Source organism: Thunnus maccoyii, chromosome 7 (assembly GCF_910596095.1).
Source record: "Thunnus maccoyii chromosome 7, fThuMac1.1, whole genome shotgun sequence".
Taxonomy (NCBI): Eukaryota; Metazoa; Chordata; class Actinopteri; order Scombriformes; family Scombridae; genus Thunnus; species Thunnus maccoyii.
In genome coordinates this window covers 28,292,307-28,305,018 of record NC_056539.1, presented here as the reverse complement: position 1 = coordinate 28,305,018, position 12,712 = coordinate 28,292,307, and the positions used below count along the sequence as shown (strand labels likewise).

The window sequence follows — 12,712 nt, the reverse complement described above, 5'->3', positions numbered from 1 at the left end:
GATCATTACACCATATTTATTAAATCTTACCACAGTAGTTCATAATATAAACATTAAAATTCATCAACATCTTTTTTACAGTCAGTCTTCTACAGAAAATATATACAGTCGATTATTAACATGCTAATACGTCACATATGTACAGCTTTAGTCTCTGACATATTTTTGTGTGTCTTTTTTTTTTAAAATCCTGGATTCATACAGAAACAAAATGTTGGATTCTGTTGTGTTTCTGTACAAACACTTTTATCTACATTTACACAGATAAAGCTGCTATTAATCAGCTGCTCCTGTGGAAATAATCTCTGTTCTCTGCAGATTTTGGGGGGGGGGGGGGAAACAGATTTCACCCAGAAAATGTCTCAGGGAACCTTGATATTATTATAATATATATATATATTCTATATTAACTGATGTTTTTCACTTGTTAAACCTGCAACAATCTGATCAGGTGGTTTTGTATCAAAGGTCAAAGAGATTTAAATGTTTCCTGACCAGAAGAAGAGGCCGACGCCTCAATTATTCATGACTTCTGTTAAATAGTTATTATTTCTATCTAGAAAATGATTTTTCCTTCTTCTTTCAAACTATTCTCTGACTTTGTTGACTTTGACTTACACTCAGGAATCAGAGTTACTGAGGCCTTTAAAAAGACACCTGACACTTAACTTGATCTTTTCACAACATTAACTGGAATGTCAATGATACAATTATAAAAACAAGTGCATCTTACTCTGCAGGTTTCCCTTAAAAGTCTCTCTTGTCTGTTTTGTTCTCACACTAATATATAACGCTAGTTTAGTTGAGACGAAGCTGCATGTTTAACATTATTTTTGAGTTTCCGTTTGTGACCTGCGGCTGCTGCGTCTCCTGATCTCAGCGATGGAAACTTGTGAGTCCAATTTAGTTCTACTCAGTGACAAATGATGTCTAAACATCATTTGTCACTGTCTAGTGAATATGTCCACCTTTGGTGATTTTTATATTATGGGATAAATTTAAGGATTACACGCTCCTACATGAATTTACCAGGATCTTAGGCTCATTAAGGCATTTCAAAGCTGAGAGTGAATGATCTCAAAAATGCACTTTCACCAAGTTAAACACATGTTGTGTTAAATAATCCTTCTGATCAAATGTTTCTATTGTGCATTATTGTTTACTGTGGTAACAGAGGTTAGTACCTCTCCAACATGCACAGGGGTGATTTCTTATTCTCTAAACAAACATTTTTTGGATTGCACTTGTCTCAGTTGTATTCAACGTTGAAACTATGTTGTGTTGAACTCTGCAACAGTGCTTAAGGCTGTTATTCTTAGTTCCTGAAGATGTGACATTTTGTAGGTTTAAACTGTAACTGGACAGTGATGCTGTGAGCGCTGGAGAAACAGAAAGAATTCTCCTTAAAATGATGTTTGATTGTTATCTTACTGAGTGAAAAAGCTACATCTTGCACCAAACAGCACTTTGTCCAGAACAATAAGATGAGACGCTGCCGGGTTACTCAAACCGTCGAGCCTCGGCTGCAGGAGAGTCTTTTATTCGAAGTTTGATATTGAGTCGTATCCGCTACTTCAGACAACAGATCATTCTCTGACCACAGCTTTTCTGTTTAGTCGCTGCAGGGAGGGTTTTATCTCATCTTCCCTTTCTCATACCTGGTGTCTGATCCACCAGATGTTACTTTAATCTGTTTAACTGGAAGACCAAACACCATCAATCTGTCAAACATGAGTCTCTGTTTCGCTGGATTTGTCCGTATGTTTGTCGTTCGCTCAGTTTGTTGAAGTCAAATCAAGGTTTGCGTTTTTGGCGGGGGCTCCAGTTTCCGTGACAACGCAGTGAGGATGAGGTTGAATTTGCTGTAGCGATCTGATTGGTTGACTGATGCTCCGCGGCTTCCCCACAGCAGCCGCAGCTGAAAGTCCGTCTTAAACACCTCCAGCAGGTCTTCATCACACTGGAAACCTGAACGCACAAACACACACAAAATGATTTAGTTATATTGGAATAAAAAAAGACTGATTTCTTCAGTTTCTATTTACTTTACAAAAAATATACAGTAACTTATTTTTACCTTGTAAGATCTTCTGTGCGTTCACTGTGTAGCTCGTTGCGTTGTGTGCAACGTCGCGTGCAGCCTCTAGGTGGCGCAGCATGATGTCACAGCCCTGGTCGCTGGTCTCCCAGAGCTCCGCCCCCTCAGGTGTGATTGACGGACGCTCCATCAAAGTGAGGAGAGGCAGCAGGAGGGGGACGCAGACCACCGCAGGTGAGGAAGCTGCAGGAGGATGAAGGAAGGTAAATATTTTTAGTTGCTATTTAACAATTAAAAACTTCCGTTATTGTATTTTTGGGATAATAAAACCTTTAATTGCACTGTAGATCTTAAACTTCTTAAACTTTTCATACTGAGAATCAACTACAATGTGTATAAAAGTAACTTCAAAACAACCAAAATTAAACCCTAAATGTTGCCGATGATCGCAAGTCTCCTTTTACATTAACGATTAACAGGTTTAAACACTTATTTTATTAAAAAAAACTATATGTATTTAAAAAAAATTATGAAATGTAGAGTAAAGTTTAGTCTTAGATCTGTGCCCTCAAATTTATATCAAAGATTGTGAGCAGACTGTAGATTAAGAAATGATTAATATATTTTCATGTATTTCACAGGATGTTCATCCTCCTGTTCATAATATGAACCTGTAACTGCCAAATAACGAGCAGCAAGACAGGTCAGGTGCTCCACAACCTCCTTGTTTTGTTTTTTTTATTGCTGACCAAAATACACACAAATTCACATAAATCTGACTGATTGAGCTGATTCAATTTCAGCCTGATTTTTGCATATTTTTGTTTCTTACTCTTTTTCACAACAATCAGCTGCTCCTCTTGGGGTCAAGATGTTGCAGTGATGTGATCTGATTTATACCTCATTTACATTTGATCTGTATCTGAATATCTTATCTGGATAAGAAGATCCACATGTTAATACAAAGTGTAAATGCTTGCAGAAGATATTGCGATCAGATAAACCACATTTGTTGTGATCACATTCTGAAGAAAGAACAGGAAATCTAATGAATTTAAGAAAGAATGACGTAATGTCCAGTTATTGCTTCCAGATAACGAGAAGGCTTATTAATACCTGGTGTAAACGGAAAGGCCTCTAGATTGGATGCTGTTATCCAAATAACGTATCCAGATACAGATCACATGTTAATACCAGTTGTATTGTAAAATAGGGCATTAAGATATGACTGTAATGTGTCTGTGTCATGAGGATCATTTTTACAGCAGCAGAAATCTAATTCTGTGACACAGACACACAGAGGATGTGTGTATAACAGCAGCAGTAAACAGACAGATTAGTGTGTGTGTGTGTTTGCGTACCTGTGCCCTCATAGAGATTCTTGTAGAAAGGTTTGAGGGTTTTCTCGTAGCTGATGGCGGTCTGTGTGTAGTTCCTTCGCAGAGCTGTCCACGTTTCCTCCAAACGGCTGATCTGAACAGTGAAGAACGAACAATCAGCTGAGTCTCAGATGTTTTTAACTTTTCTATTACTTTTCATCAAACGGGCTGAAGAGGTCAAATATGGGTCCTGAGTGTCAGAAATTGTTCGAGTAGTGGGCGAGTTTTTTTAATATCTGCTGTTAGGTTTTAAGCTTTCAACCAAACAGATTTATTTGAGGGAATGAAAAGAAGTTATCATGTTCACAATTGATGAATAATGCACACCTATTCTATGTTGACTATATACAGTACCAGTCAATTTGGACACACCTTCCCATTCACTTCAATAAGAAAATGTGTCCAAAATTTTGACTGTTACTGTATGAATTTGCCTCATGTCTTCATCCATTTTAACTCTGATAAAGACACAGTAGTGCTGAAATATGTCTGGTGGGCTATTAAAGGTTGTAAATCAATCATTGATCATGTTATTTTATATGATTTAAAGTTCATATAACACATTTTGTGTTTCTATCACTAATTACTCTGGAGGTAATCTTCTCTGAGTGAATAAATGGTCATTTGTTTACTTTTGTCTACTCTGTGTATTCAACATCATGTTTGTGTTTTGTTACCTCTGCTTGTGTGTTTTGTTGGTGTGTGTGTGTTTGTGTTACCTGCGGCAGGTCCAGAGCTTTCATCAGGGCCGTGAAAGCGAACAGGTCGCCCACCGTGTCCTTCAGCTCCAACGCGACGAGGATGATGCGGTTTAACGTGGACGCCCGCTCCTCCACGCTGCCCGTGCACCCCAGAATATCCACGGCAACGCCTATCGCCATGGTGTGGTGCCTAGGAGACGGAGGGAGAGGCGGATTATCAACACCACCTGATGGAACCGTAGCGCTCGTGTCTGTTTTGCTTTTGGCTTCACTCAGTTTCTAATCTGATCTTTCAGTAGCTGTCTGGTTGAAGTCTCTGTCTGCAGGGGGAATTTATTTTCAGTACAGGACAGTTTCTGTGTTTACCAGACAGGACAGTACAATCAACCAGCAGGTATGAATCACTACTGACGTCACCTCAGTTTGCAGTTTGGTGCAGCCTTCAGTTAAACCAGTATTGGCTTGTGACCCCTTAAAATAAATTAATTTCTACTCTCATCACAGGTTCTGGCCTCAATGTGGACATGAGCTGTGTTCCCCCCCTCCATCTTACAATTTGAGCCCATTTTTGGCTTTAAAATTATGCCAAATTACTTCCTGTTTACAATATATCCATGTATATACAGACATCTATCACTGGATTACTTTGATAATGAAGAAAACTTAAAAATGTGATGATTCAAGCAAGTTCTGGTGTTATAAGGAGTGTCTTTTTTTTATTTCTAAACATTTATTTTATTTATTTATTATGATTGACATTGATGATAATATCCTCTGAAATTGTAAGTCACACTGAATCATGTCTGTGTTCAGATTTGACAGAGTTATGACCCTGAGAAGGAGTTTGGCACTTAAGGTTTTTAAGTTCCTTAATTGCCTCCATGTGCTATGTGTCACAGCTACTGTTGCAGCTCCATCTGCTGACCTGACGAGCAGCCAAACAACTTGTTTTTTAGAACGCCAGTACGTCTCTCTCCCTCCACCACCACTCCCACGCCCCCCAAGAGAGGCGTGCCTCACAGTTTGAAAACCTCTGGTTTAACCAAACTGACTTTTTCCTTCTTGGATTGTTTCATATGAAGGATTTTTCTGATCTGGTGTGCTGAAAGTATCCAGTATTTCACATAAAAAAGCCAAAATTACAGAAAAGTCTGCAAAAATAAACCCAATTTTGTGAAACAGAGATATATTTTTTACTTCCTTATCCTTTTAGCTGTCTTGTGGCCGCTAAAAATTCATTTTGGGGCCATTCAGGGGTTCCTGAACCCCATGTTGGGAGCCACTGGATTAAATTTAAAGGAACAGGTTGACATTTTGGGAAACACGCTTGTTCAGTTTCTTGCTGAGAGTTATGAGGGTTAAATGAAAAGACTGATACCACTGTCATGTCTGTAAGGTAAATATGAAGATACAGCCAGGAGACAGTTAGCTTAGCTTAGCATAAAGACTTAATTAACATGATATAAGTCGCCTGTATCAAAGGTAACAGTTTGTAGTTTTATGATTATGTGCTGTAACTATTTGATGGTGCTGGTGAACTGATTTTTTTTACATCTGGACAGAAGCAGGCTAGCTGTTTTCCTCTGCTTTCTTTTCTTTATGCTAAGCTAAGATAATCAGCTACTGGTGTTAGCTTCATATATAGCATACAGAGAGAGAGAGAGAGGCAGAGGTATATCAATCTTCTCTTGGCAACAAAGCTAATAAGTGAATTTCACAAAATGTCAAACTATTCCTTTAAGTATGTACTGAGATCTTCATGTGTGTAAATCTTTAGAGGGCTTAAACTTCCTGGAAATCACTGATGACCTCATGTTTCACAAGCACACATAACTAAAAAGTAAGAAGTTCAGTTTCATCCTCTCACTATGAATCTGTGTTCTAACATTTGTGCTTTTGTATGCATGTATATATGTTTATATGTACCTTTCCATCAGGTCCAGCCTCAGCTGTCGACCATGTGGCAAGGTCACCAGCTCCAGACCCGAGGCGACGCCCATCTGACCTTTTAGCTCTGGAGACACTCCGAGTATCCTCGCAACCTGGAGGAAAACAGTTTTACAAGTGGACGTTAAAGCAGCGGTCAATTACGTTTAGTGTTTCTATTTTCCTCTCTTGTTCTAGCGTGTGTGTGTATGTGTTGATGGTTTGTTTGGTTCAGGGTTGTTTTCTTTCCGATTGATTGTCCTGCATCATGAGGATCATTTCACGGCAGCAGTAACATCAGCTTCTGAACAGAAATCTAATTTTGTGACACAGACACACAGAGGATGTGTGTATAACAGCAGCAGTAAACATGTTTACTTCCAAATTAGACAAGTGTGTGTGTGTGTCTGTGTGACTGGTGTCTCTCGAATTTCCTCAACACCTGTGCATGATTGTCTAAAACAGAAATTAGCAGCACCCTTCTCTAATAAGGCACCCTATCTTAAGATTTTATATGGCTGAGTTAATGGTTTTATTAATGATTGATCAATAACAACCTCCACTTTAGTTGATCAGGAAGACTCTCCAGTGAACCAGTTGACCACTTAAATTAACATTTACAGCTGCAGATTTGATGGTTTGTTGCAAAGTGAGAAACTAACATGTATAACTGCATTATTAATGAATTTATTCACTATAATATAAAATATATATTTGCCAAAAGTTTTGTTTTGTCTGACTCTGGTGTGTACCTGGCAGTCGGCCATCAGCAGGTGTCTGGCGATACTGTGGTGGTTGTGGCTGAGCAGCAGCTCCTTCGCCCTCTTCAGCACCACCATCTCCAGCGGTTTGTTCTCCGGCGGCAGAAGCCGAGAGCCGAACTCCGCCGGCTGGAACACCGACTCCGTCTCCACCACCGGCCGCTGGAAACTGCTCCTCTTGCCCCGCTGCTGCTGCTGCTGCTCCTCCTCCTCCCTCCCTGCGTCCTCCTCCTCTTCCTCGCTGGTGTTTTCTAAGGCTGCGATGGCGTGATGGTAGGAGCTTCTGTCCAGCCCTCTCCGCCCTCCCACCTCCACCTCCTCCTCTCTCCCTCCCTCCCCTTCTCTCCTCAGTCTCTCCACGTAGCTGCAGAGCGCCGGCTGAAGTTCGAGGGCGCCGTCTGTGATGGAGTTCGGTGAATTCGGTGCCTCCCACTCCAGCGGGCTGCGGGACCTCAGGTCCGCAGGGCTCAGCTGCAGGTGTTCAGTCCGTCCTGTTATTGCTTCTGAATCAGGATAATAAGCCAGTTCAGCAGGTGAAACTACAGAACTGTGTGAGTCTGCGGGGAGGAGCTGATGCTGGAACTTCAGAGGCTTCACTGGAGGGACCGGAGGGACTGTGGTGGCTGTGAAATAACAATCACATCCATTTACTTCAAAATCACAGTATATAAAGATGCATTTACTTTACTTTTTATTTATTGGTTTATTTAAGAGGGAGAGCGTACAGTAATAAATATTAGTCCCTGAACAGATGTCACAAATTCACACTAATATAAAAAATAATAATTATAATAATAAAGTCATTTAATTAGGATATGAGCACAGATGTTATTTATTAAGAGACACTCCAGTTGAGCTGATTTAATAACTTCAAGGCTAAAGGACACATGGTAAAATATTCTTCAGCCAAATCAATTTATAATGTTTCTTTGGAATTAATATCAACTGCAGATTGATTGAGACATGTTGGCACACTGTAATTCTCCTCTTGGAGGGTCTATAAATCACTGTCCACTAAGAAAAAACATTTCAGAAATAGTTTTTCCACACTGTAATATGGACCCTGAACTCCTTTGCTTTCCTCAGATTACTGAGTGAACTGCAAACTGTGTGACTGTTGTGCTGCTTATTTTTAATGCTGTTGAATATTTAAATTTGAACTGTGAGTCTGTGCAATGCTGTTGATGGTTTTGTTGATGAATTCATTTAATTGAAAGGGAGCTAAACAAAGTTTGTATCTCTACACGTAACATTAAACACATTTCTGCCGATGTTGCATTAATGCAGCATTACTGCTAAAACTAATCCGCTGGCACACAATATAAAAAGCCTGTCTGTAGTAGCAGATAATTTTCATAATTTTATAGTAGTTAATATATTAAGACCAATAATAATTTGTTGATTTGATGATGATGAAAGTGGCTGTGTGCACCTGCCAGAATCAATATTTCCTGATAAATTATAGGTGGAAACATTTCATGACAAATAAAAAACAGCATTAGAGTAATTACCTCCACTCCTCCACGTACTACCGAGTGTTTCCATAGACGTGGAGTCCAGAGGAGGTGCGGTGAGGCTGGAGGAGGTGGAGGAGGGGTCTGTGGGGTGGTTGGAGGAGCTGGAGGGGGGAAGCAGGGGCTGAAGACCGGGGGAGCGAGGCAGTCGACCCATAGGCACCTTACTGGGTTTGGGTGGCGGTTTAGGACACAGCTGGCTGTCAGAACCCCGGATGGCCTGACCTGGAAACGCACAAACAAAACATAACATCGTCACATAACATTATAATTTATCAGTTGATATTAAAAGCTTTGCTGTGTTTAAGACATTTCTTATCTCTTTCTGTGACAGTGAACAGTAGAAGCCGCAATCTGTCTTTTATTTACTTTCTGATAAGTAATTTGAGTCACAGCAGGTGACAGCACACAAGCGCTGGGTTAAATTTAATTTCCTTTTCACATGCAAACAACGGTAGGAGTAAATAAAAAGAGGGCTTTCACCTGCTGTACATGACTAAGTGCAGCTGTGTTCTTAATCAGATGTGTGTAAAAATGGATTTTATTTTCTATTTTCTACGTGCACTGACCTGCCAAAGGCTCTACACATCTCCGTGGGAAAGAGGGGCTCAGTACAGGCTCACTGCCCGTCCGAAACACCGGAGACTTGGGGTTAGAGCTCTGAAGGAGAGGGTCAGGAGGCTGCTGGGGCTGCGATTTGGACCCTGGAGGGTGGAGAAGAGACAGAGAGGAGAGCTAAGATTATTACAGAAATAGAGAATATAGAATAAAGGAAAAAAAAGAATAAATGAAGGGGATTTTAAAAAGGAGATGATGAGAGAAGAAAAGATTTTGAGTATAAAATGGAGAAAACTTTCGGTTTTTCGGATCCTATCATATAAGTTAGAATCATTCATTAAAAAAACATATAAAGAATAATAATAAATAAATAAACAAAACTAGAAGTATCGCCTCCGCCAACCAGTCAAGTTGCAGTTTACATCCATGTCTGTCCAGACTCATAATATTTGTAATTAAAACTTTGAAGGAATTTAATAAAACGATCACCACAGTTTCAAGGTGGGCGCCCAAGAGTAGTGTCATTCAGTATAAGACCAAATGTGAAATATGGTCACAATCTCCCCTTCTGTTCTAGAGTTATAGTGTTGAATATTGTCCAGAAAAGCATTTATAAGATGTCATCACTTCATCATTTTCTCCTATTAGACATTCGTGTGAAACTTTGTCATAATTAGTGTATGAATTCTTGAGTTATGGCCAAAAAATGTGTTTTGTGAGGTCACTTTGACCTATGACCACCAAATTCTAATCAATTCATCCTTGAGTCCAAGTTGACGTTTGTGCCAAATTTGAAGAAACTCCCTCCAGGTGTTCCTGAGATATTGCGTTCACAAGAATGGTACAGATGGACAACCCAAAAACATAATGCCTCAGGCTGCAGCTGGCTGTCACCACCGCAGCAGCATAATAAAATAATAGCAAGTAAAGGCTTCAGTACGCTTTAAACAAACTAGAAGGCAAACAGTGCAGACTTTGGACAGTCTCTGGTCAAGGTGCTCTTGCTGCTGCACTCACCAAGAGCACCTTGATCACACAAAGTGATGGAAATAGTTGTGTGAGGAATGAAAAACGTGCCAGCCTTCACACCTTGCACACAGCTCGCTTACAAAAATAGTTAGATGCAGCTCACCTGATTCTGACGTCAGAATCAGGGTTTCAAACACTGCAAGACAATCCCTCAAGTGCTTCATCTGAAGCATCTCATAGTCTTAACAATCTTACTTACCAAGCGGTAGGAAGCTTTCCGATTGGTGCGCTTTGAGTGGGCGTCGCCTCTCCTGGGCGTGATTGAGACTTGCTGGTTGGCTGCCGCAGCGATCCTTCAACCTGTGTGTGATGGATGTCAAAAACTCACATAAATAAACACACATATGTATAAACACATGCAGAGAAGAACATTTTGAATCAGCTATAATATTAATAGTGGATGACACGACAACTTCAATATGAAAGAAAATGATCATCATCTGACTACAGAACTTTATAGCGTCTTTCAGCTCATTATTTTAGTTTCCCAGGATCTGTCTCAACGCTCTAATCAGCATCATTTACAGCCGCAGCAGGCATCTGTTTTTAAAGAAAAAGCTCTAAAAAGCCACTGTGCACTACCTGCTCAGCACCAAACAGCACACAAGCAAAGTTGGCAACTAGTTGGTGAACATGGTGGAAAATTTAGCAGCTGAAGAGCCAGATATTTGTGAATATTTGACTTAGATTGACCAGCTGATCAGAGACTCAACTCCAAATGAATACTAGTGTTGCTCTGTATCCACTGGATGTGTAAACAGGCAACTGTTTGCCACATTCACCATACCAGCTTTATATGGTGATATGCCAGCTTTGTGTTCTTGTCAGTTTAAATATTTGTCAATTTAGAATAAAATGCACATACTACTATAGAAAGAAAGAAAAACAAAGTCAGTTTTCCTTTATCCGCTCTTTTTTTGTTGTTCCAAAGCCTTTTCTCTCTCTTTCGCCCGTCTCTTGTCTTTTTCCTGTTATACTCCAGACCATATATTTATCTTTTCCGTGCTCCCGCTCTGTCTCTTAACTCGGACAGATATGGACTCCATACATTATGCTCCATGCACTCCTAAGCAGCGTAAAATTACACACTTCTGGTCCTTATCATATACCAAAGTCATACACTGTGTCTTTATTTATAGAGGATTTACGCTACATATGGAACATGTCATATATACAGCCCGTTGCCTGGGTGATGGATGTAAACAGCTCCAGGCTGTAAGTTAAAAGCTTAAAAGCATGGAGGGATTTAAGGGCTTGATTTAAGTCTTTCAGAGAGTGTGTGAGGGAAACAAAGAGAGGAGTGGGTGAAAGTGGGTCTCCATTTTTTAAATATAGCAGACAACATTGTATGTGGTGTGTAGCCCACCACCCACTTTCAGTAATGGGCTCGTGGTGCTCGAAGATTAAACGTACGACGGTCTTTTACACGGTTTTTGTCAAATCTATCAATGTGATCGTCTACAAACAACAAATACGTATTACTCAGCTGATTACTGACAAATATTAGCGGTTTGTTGGTAATCAGCACGTTTGTTCTGTACAAACCTGAGCTGGTTGCCTCGGCTCATGCCGTTGTCTTGGCAGTGTGTGCCCTCGTGCACAGTGTGTGTGCTGTCGTGCGTGTGTCCGTTGGTGATGTTGAGGCTGAGACGCTTCTGACTCCGCTTCTCCTGCTCCATCAGCCCCGTCTCTCTGTGATTACCGGATAGTCCGTACTTCTCTTCCAAGCAGCGGAGCGGCAGCCCGCGGTTAATTGGCTGGAAGATAATGGCTCCTACCACCTGAAATATGAATTAACAAATAGAAAAAAGAGATAAAACAAATTATTGGGATGGTAAAAGTACAGTAAGTAGAAAATTCAAGAACTGTACACTCTCTGAGTTGGGGCACAAATCAGCAGGAAAGGTGTACAATAATTCTGTCCAATCAAATTCCTTCCAGAGACTAATTTTAATGACTGAGTAATAATTATTTTAAACACAAACACAAAGTTATGTTAATAGTATGTGTTTGAATCAGAGAAAAAACAAACATTTACAAATGCTGTTAGCAAATTAAGCCATGAAAAACAAAAACAAAACTATTTATGTATTACTGACCACTGAGAAACCAGCTATAATAAAACACATCTGCAGATTTTCTCCCCGTTGGAACAGGTTACCTATAAAATCTTGACTGAACCCACCTGGGAGACGGGTTTTCTGTTGCCGACGTAGTATCTTATAAGCGCAGGGACGCTGTCAAAACCTTCTCTTTCCAGTCGGTACTCGACTCTGGAGTAGGCTTCGTTCAACATCACCACCTAAAGGAGAGACGGGACGAATTGAGTCATTTATTAGTTTATATGTTACTGTAGGTGCAGCTGCAATAATACACTTTTTGTGTCTACGATTAAATTAGTTTTAAGTGTAAATAAAGAACACATCTGCTCTTGTGACCTTGACAAATCTTCAGATTATAACTCCATTAATACACTGAGAATCAACACAGTCTGCAGCTTTCAGTTTCTTGTTTTACATTGATTGAGGCTGTTTCATATAAAACTGAGGACAGCTGCTCTCAGCAGGAGTTGATGGACCAATCAATGCCTGAAGACCAGCAAACAGTGGATTTAAGTTTGACAGGTTCATTGACAGGATGCCCTCGAATGTTTGTGACCTCTAGTGGTTGAAAATCACTTAAAGTTCTGTAGCTTTGATTTGATGATATTAGTAAAACAATATTAACAAATGAGGCGTGTCATGGCGCCGTTCTTCCAGTGTTTTCGGTTGTCTCTTAGGCGCCACAGTAGGTTGTTTATAGGATC

General features: G+C 40.1%; 1 protein-coding gene across 2 annotated transcripts in view; it reads right to left on the bottom strand.

Moving 5' to 3' along the window:
* Positions 1-12,712, bottom strand: part of bcar3 (BCAR3 adaptor protein, NSP family member) — an 82,720-nt gene continuing 70,008 nt past the window's right edge. For both annotated transcript variants that reach the window (XM_042416465.1, XM_042416466.1), the window contains 11 exons: positions 12,092-12,208; positions 11,452-11,687; positions 10,106-10,206; positions 8,889-9,023; positions 8,317-8,544; positions 6,797-7,428; positions 6,045-6,160; positions 4,137-4,308; positions 3,400-3,511; positions 2,078-2,281; positions 1-1,968 (listed from right to left, as the gene is read on the bottom strand). In XM_042416465.1, the coding sequence (XP_042272399.1) occupies positions 1,790-1,968; positions 2,078-2,281; positions 3,400-3,511; positions 4,137-4,308; positions 6,045-6,160; positions 6,797-7,428; positions 8,317-8,544; positions 8,889-9,023; positions 10,106-10,206; positions 11,452-11,687; positions 12,092-12,208 (2,232 nt within the window). In that variant the 3' untranslated portion in view covers positions 1-1,789. The remainder of the gene's footprint in view (positions 1,969-2,077; positions 2,282-3,399; positions 3,512-4,136; positions 4,309-6,044; positions 6,161-6,796; positions 7,429-8,316; positions 8,545-8,888; positions 9,024-10,105; positions 10,207-11,451; positions 11,688-12,091; positions 12,209-12,712) is intronic.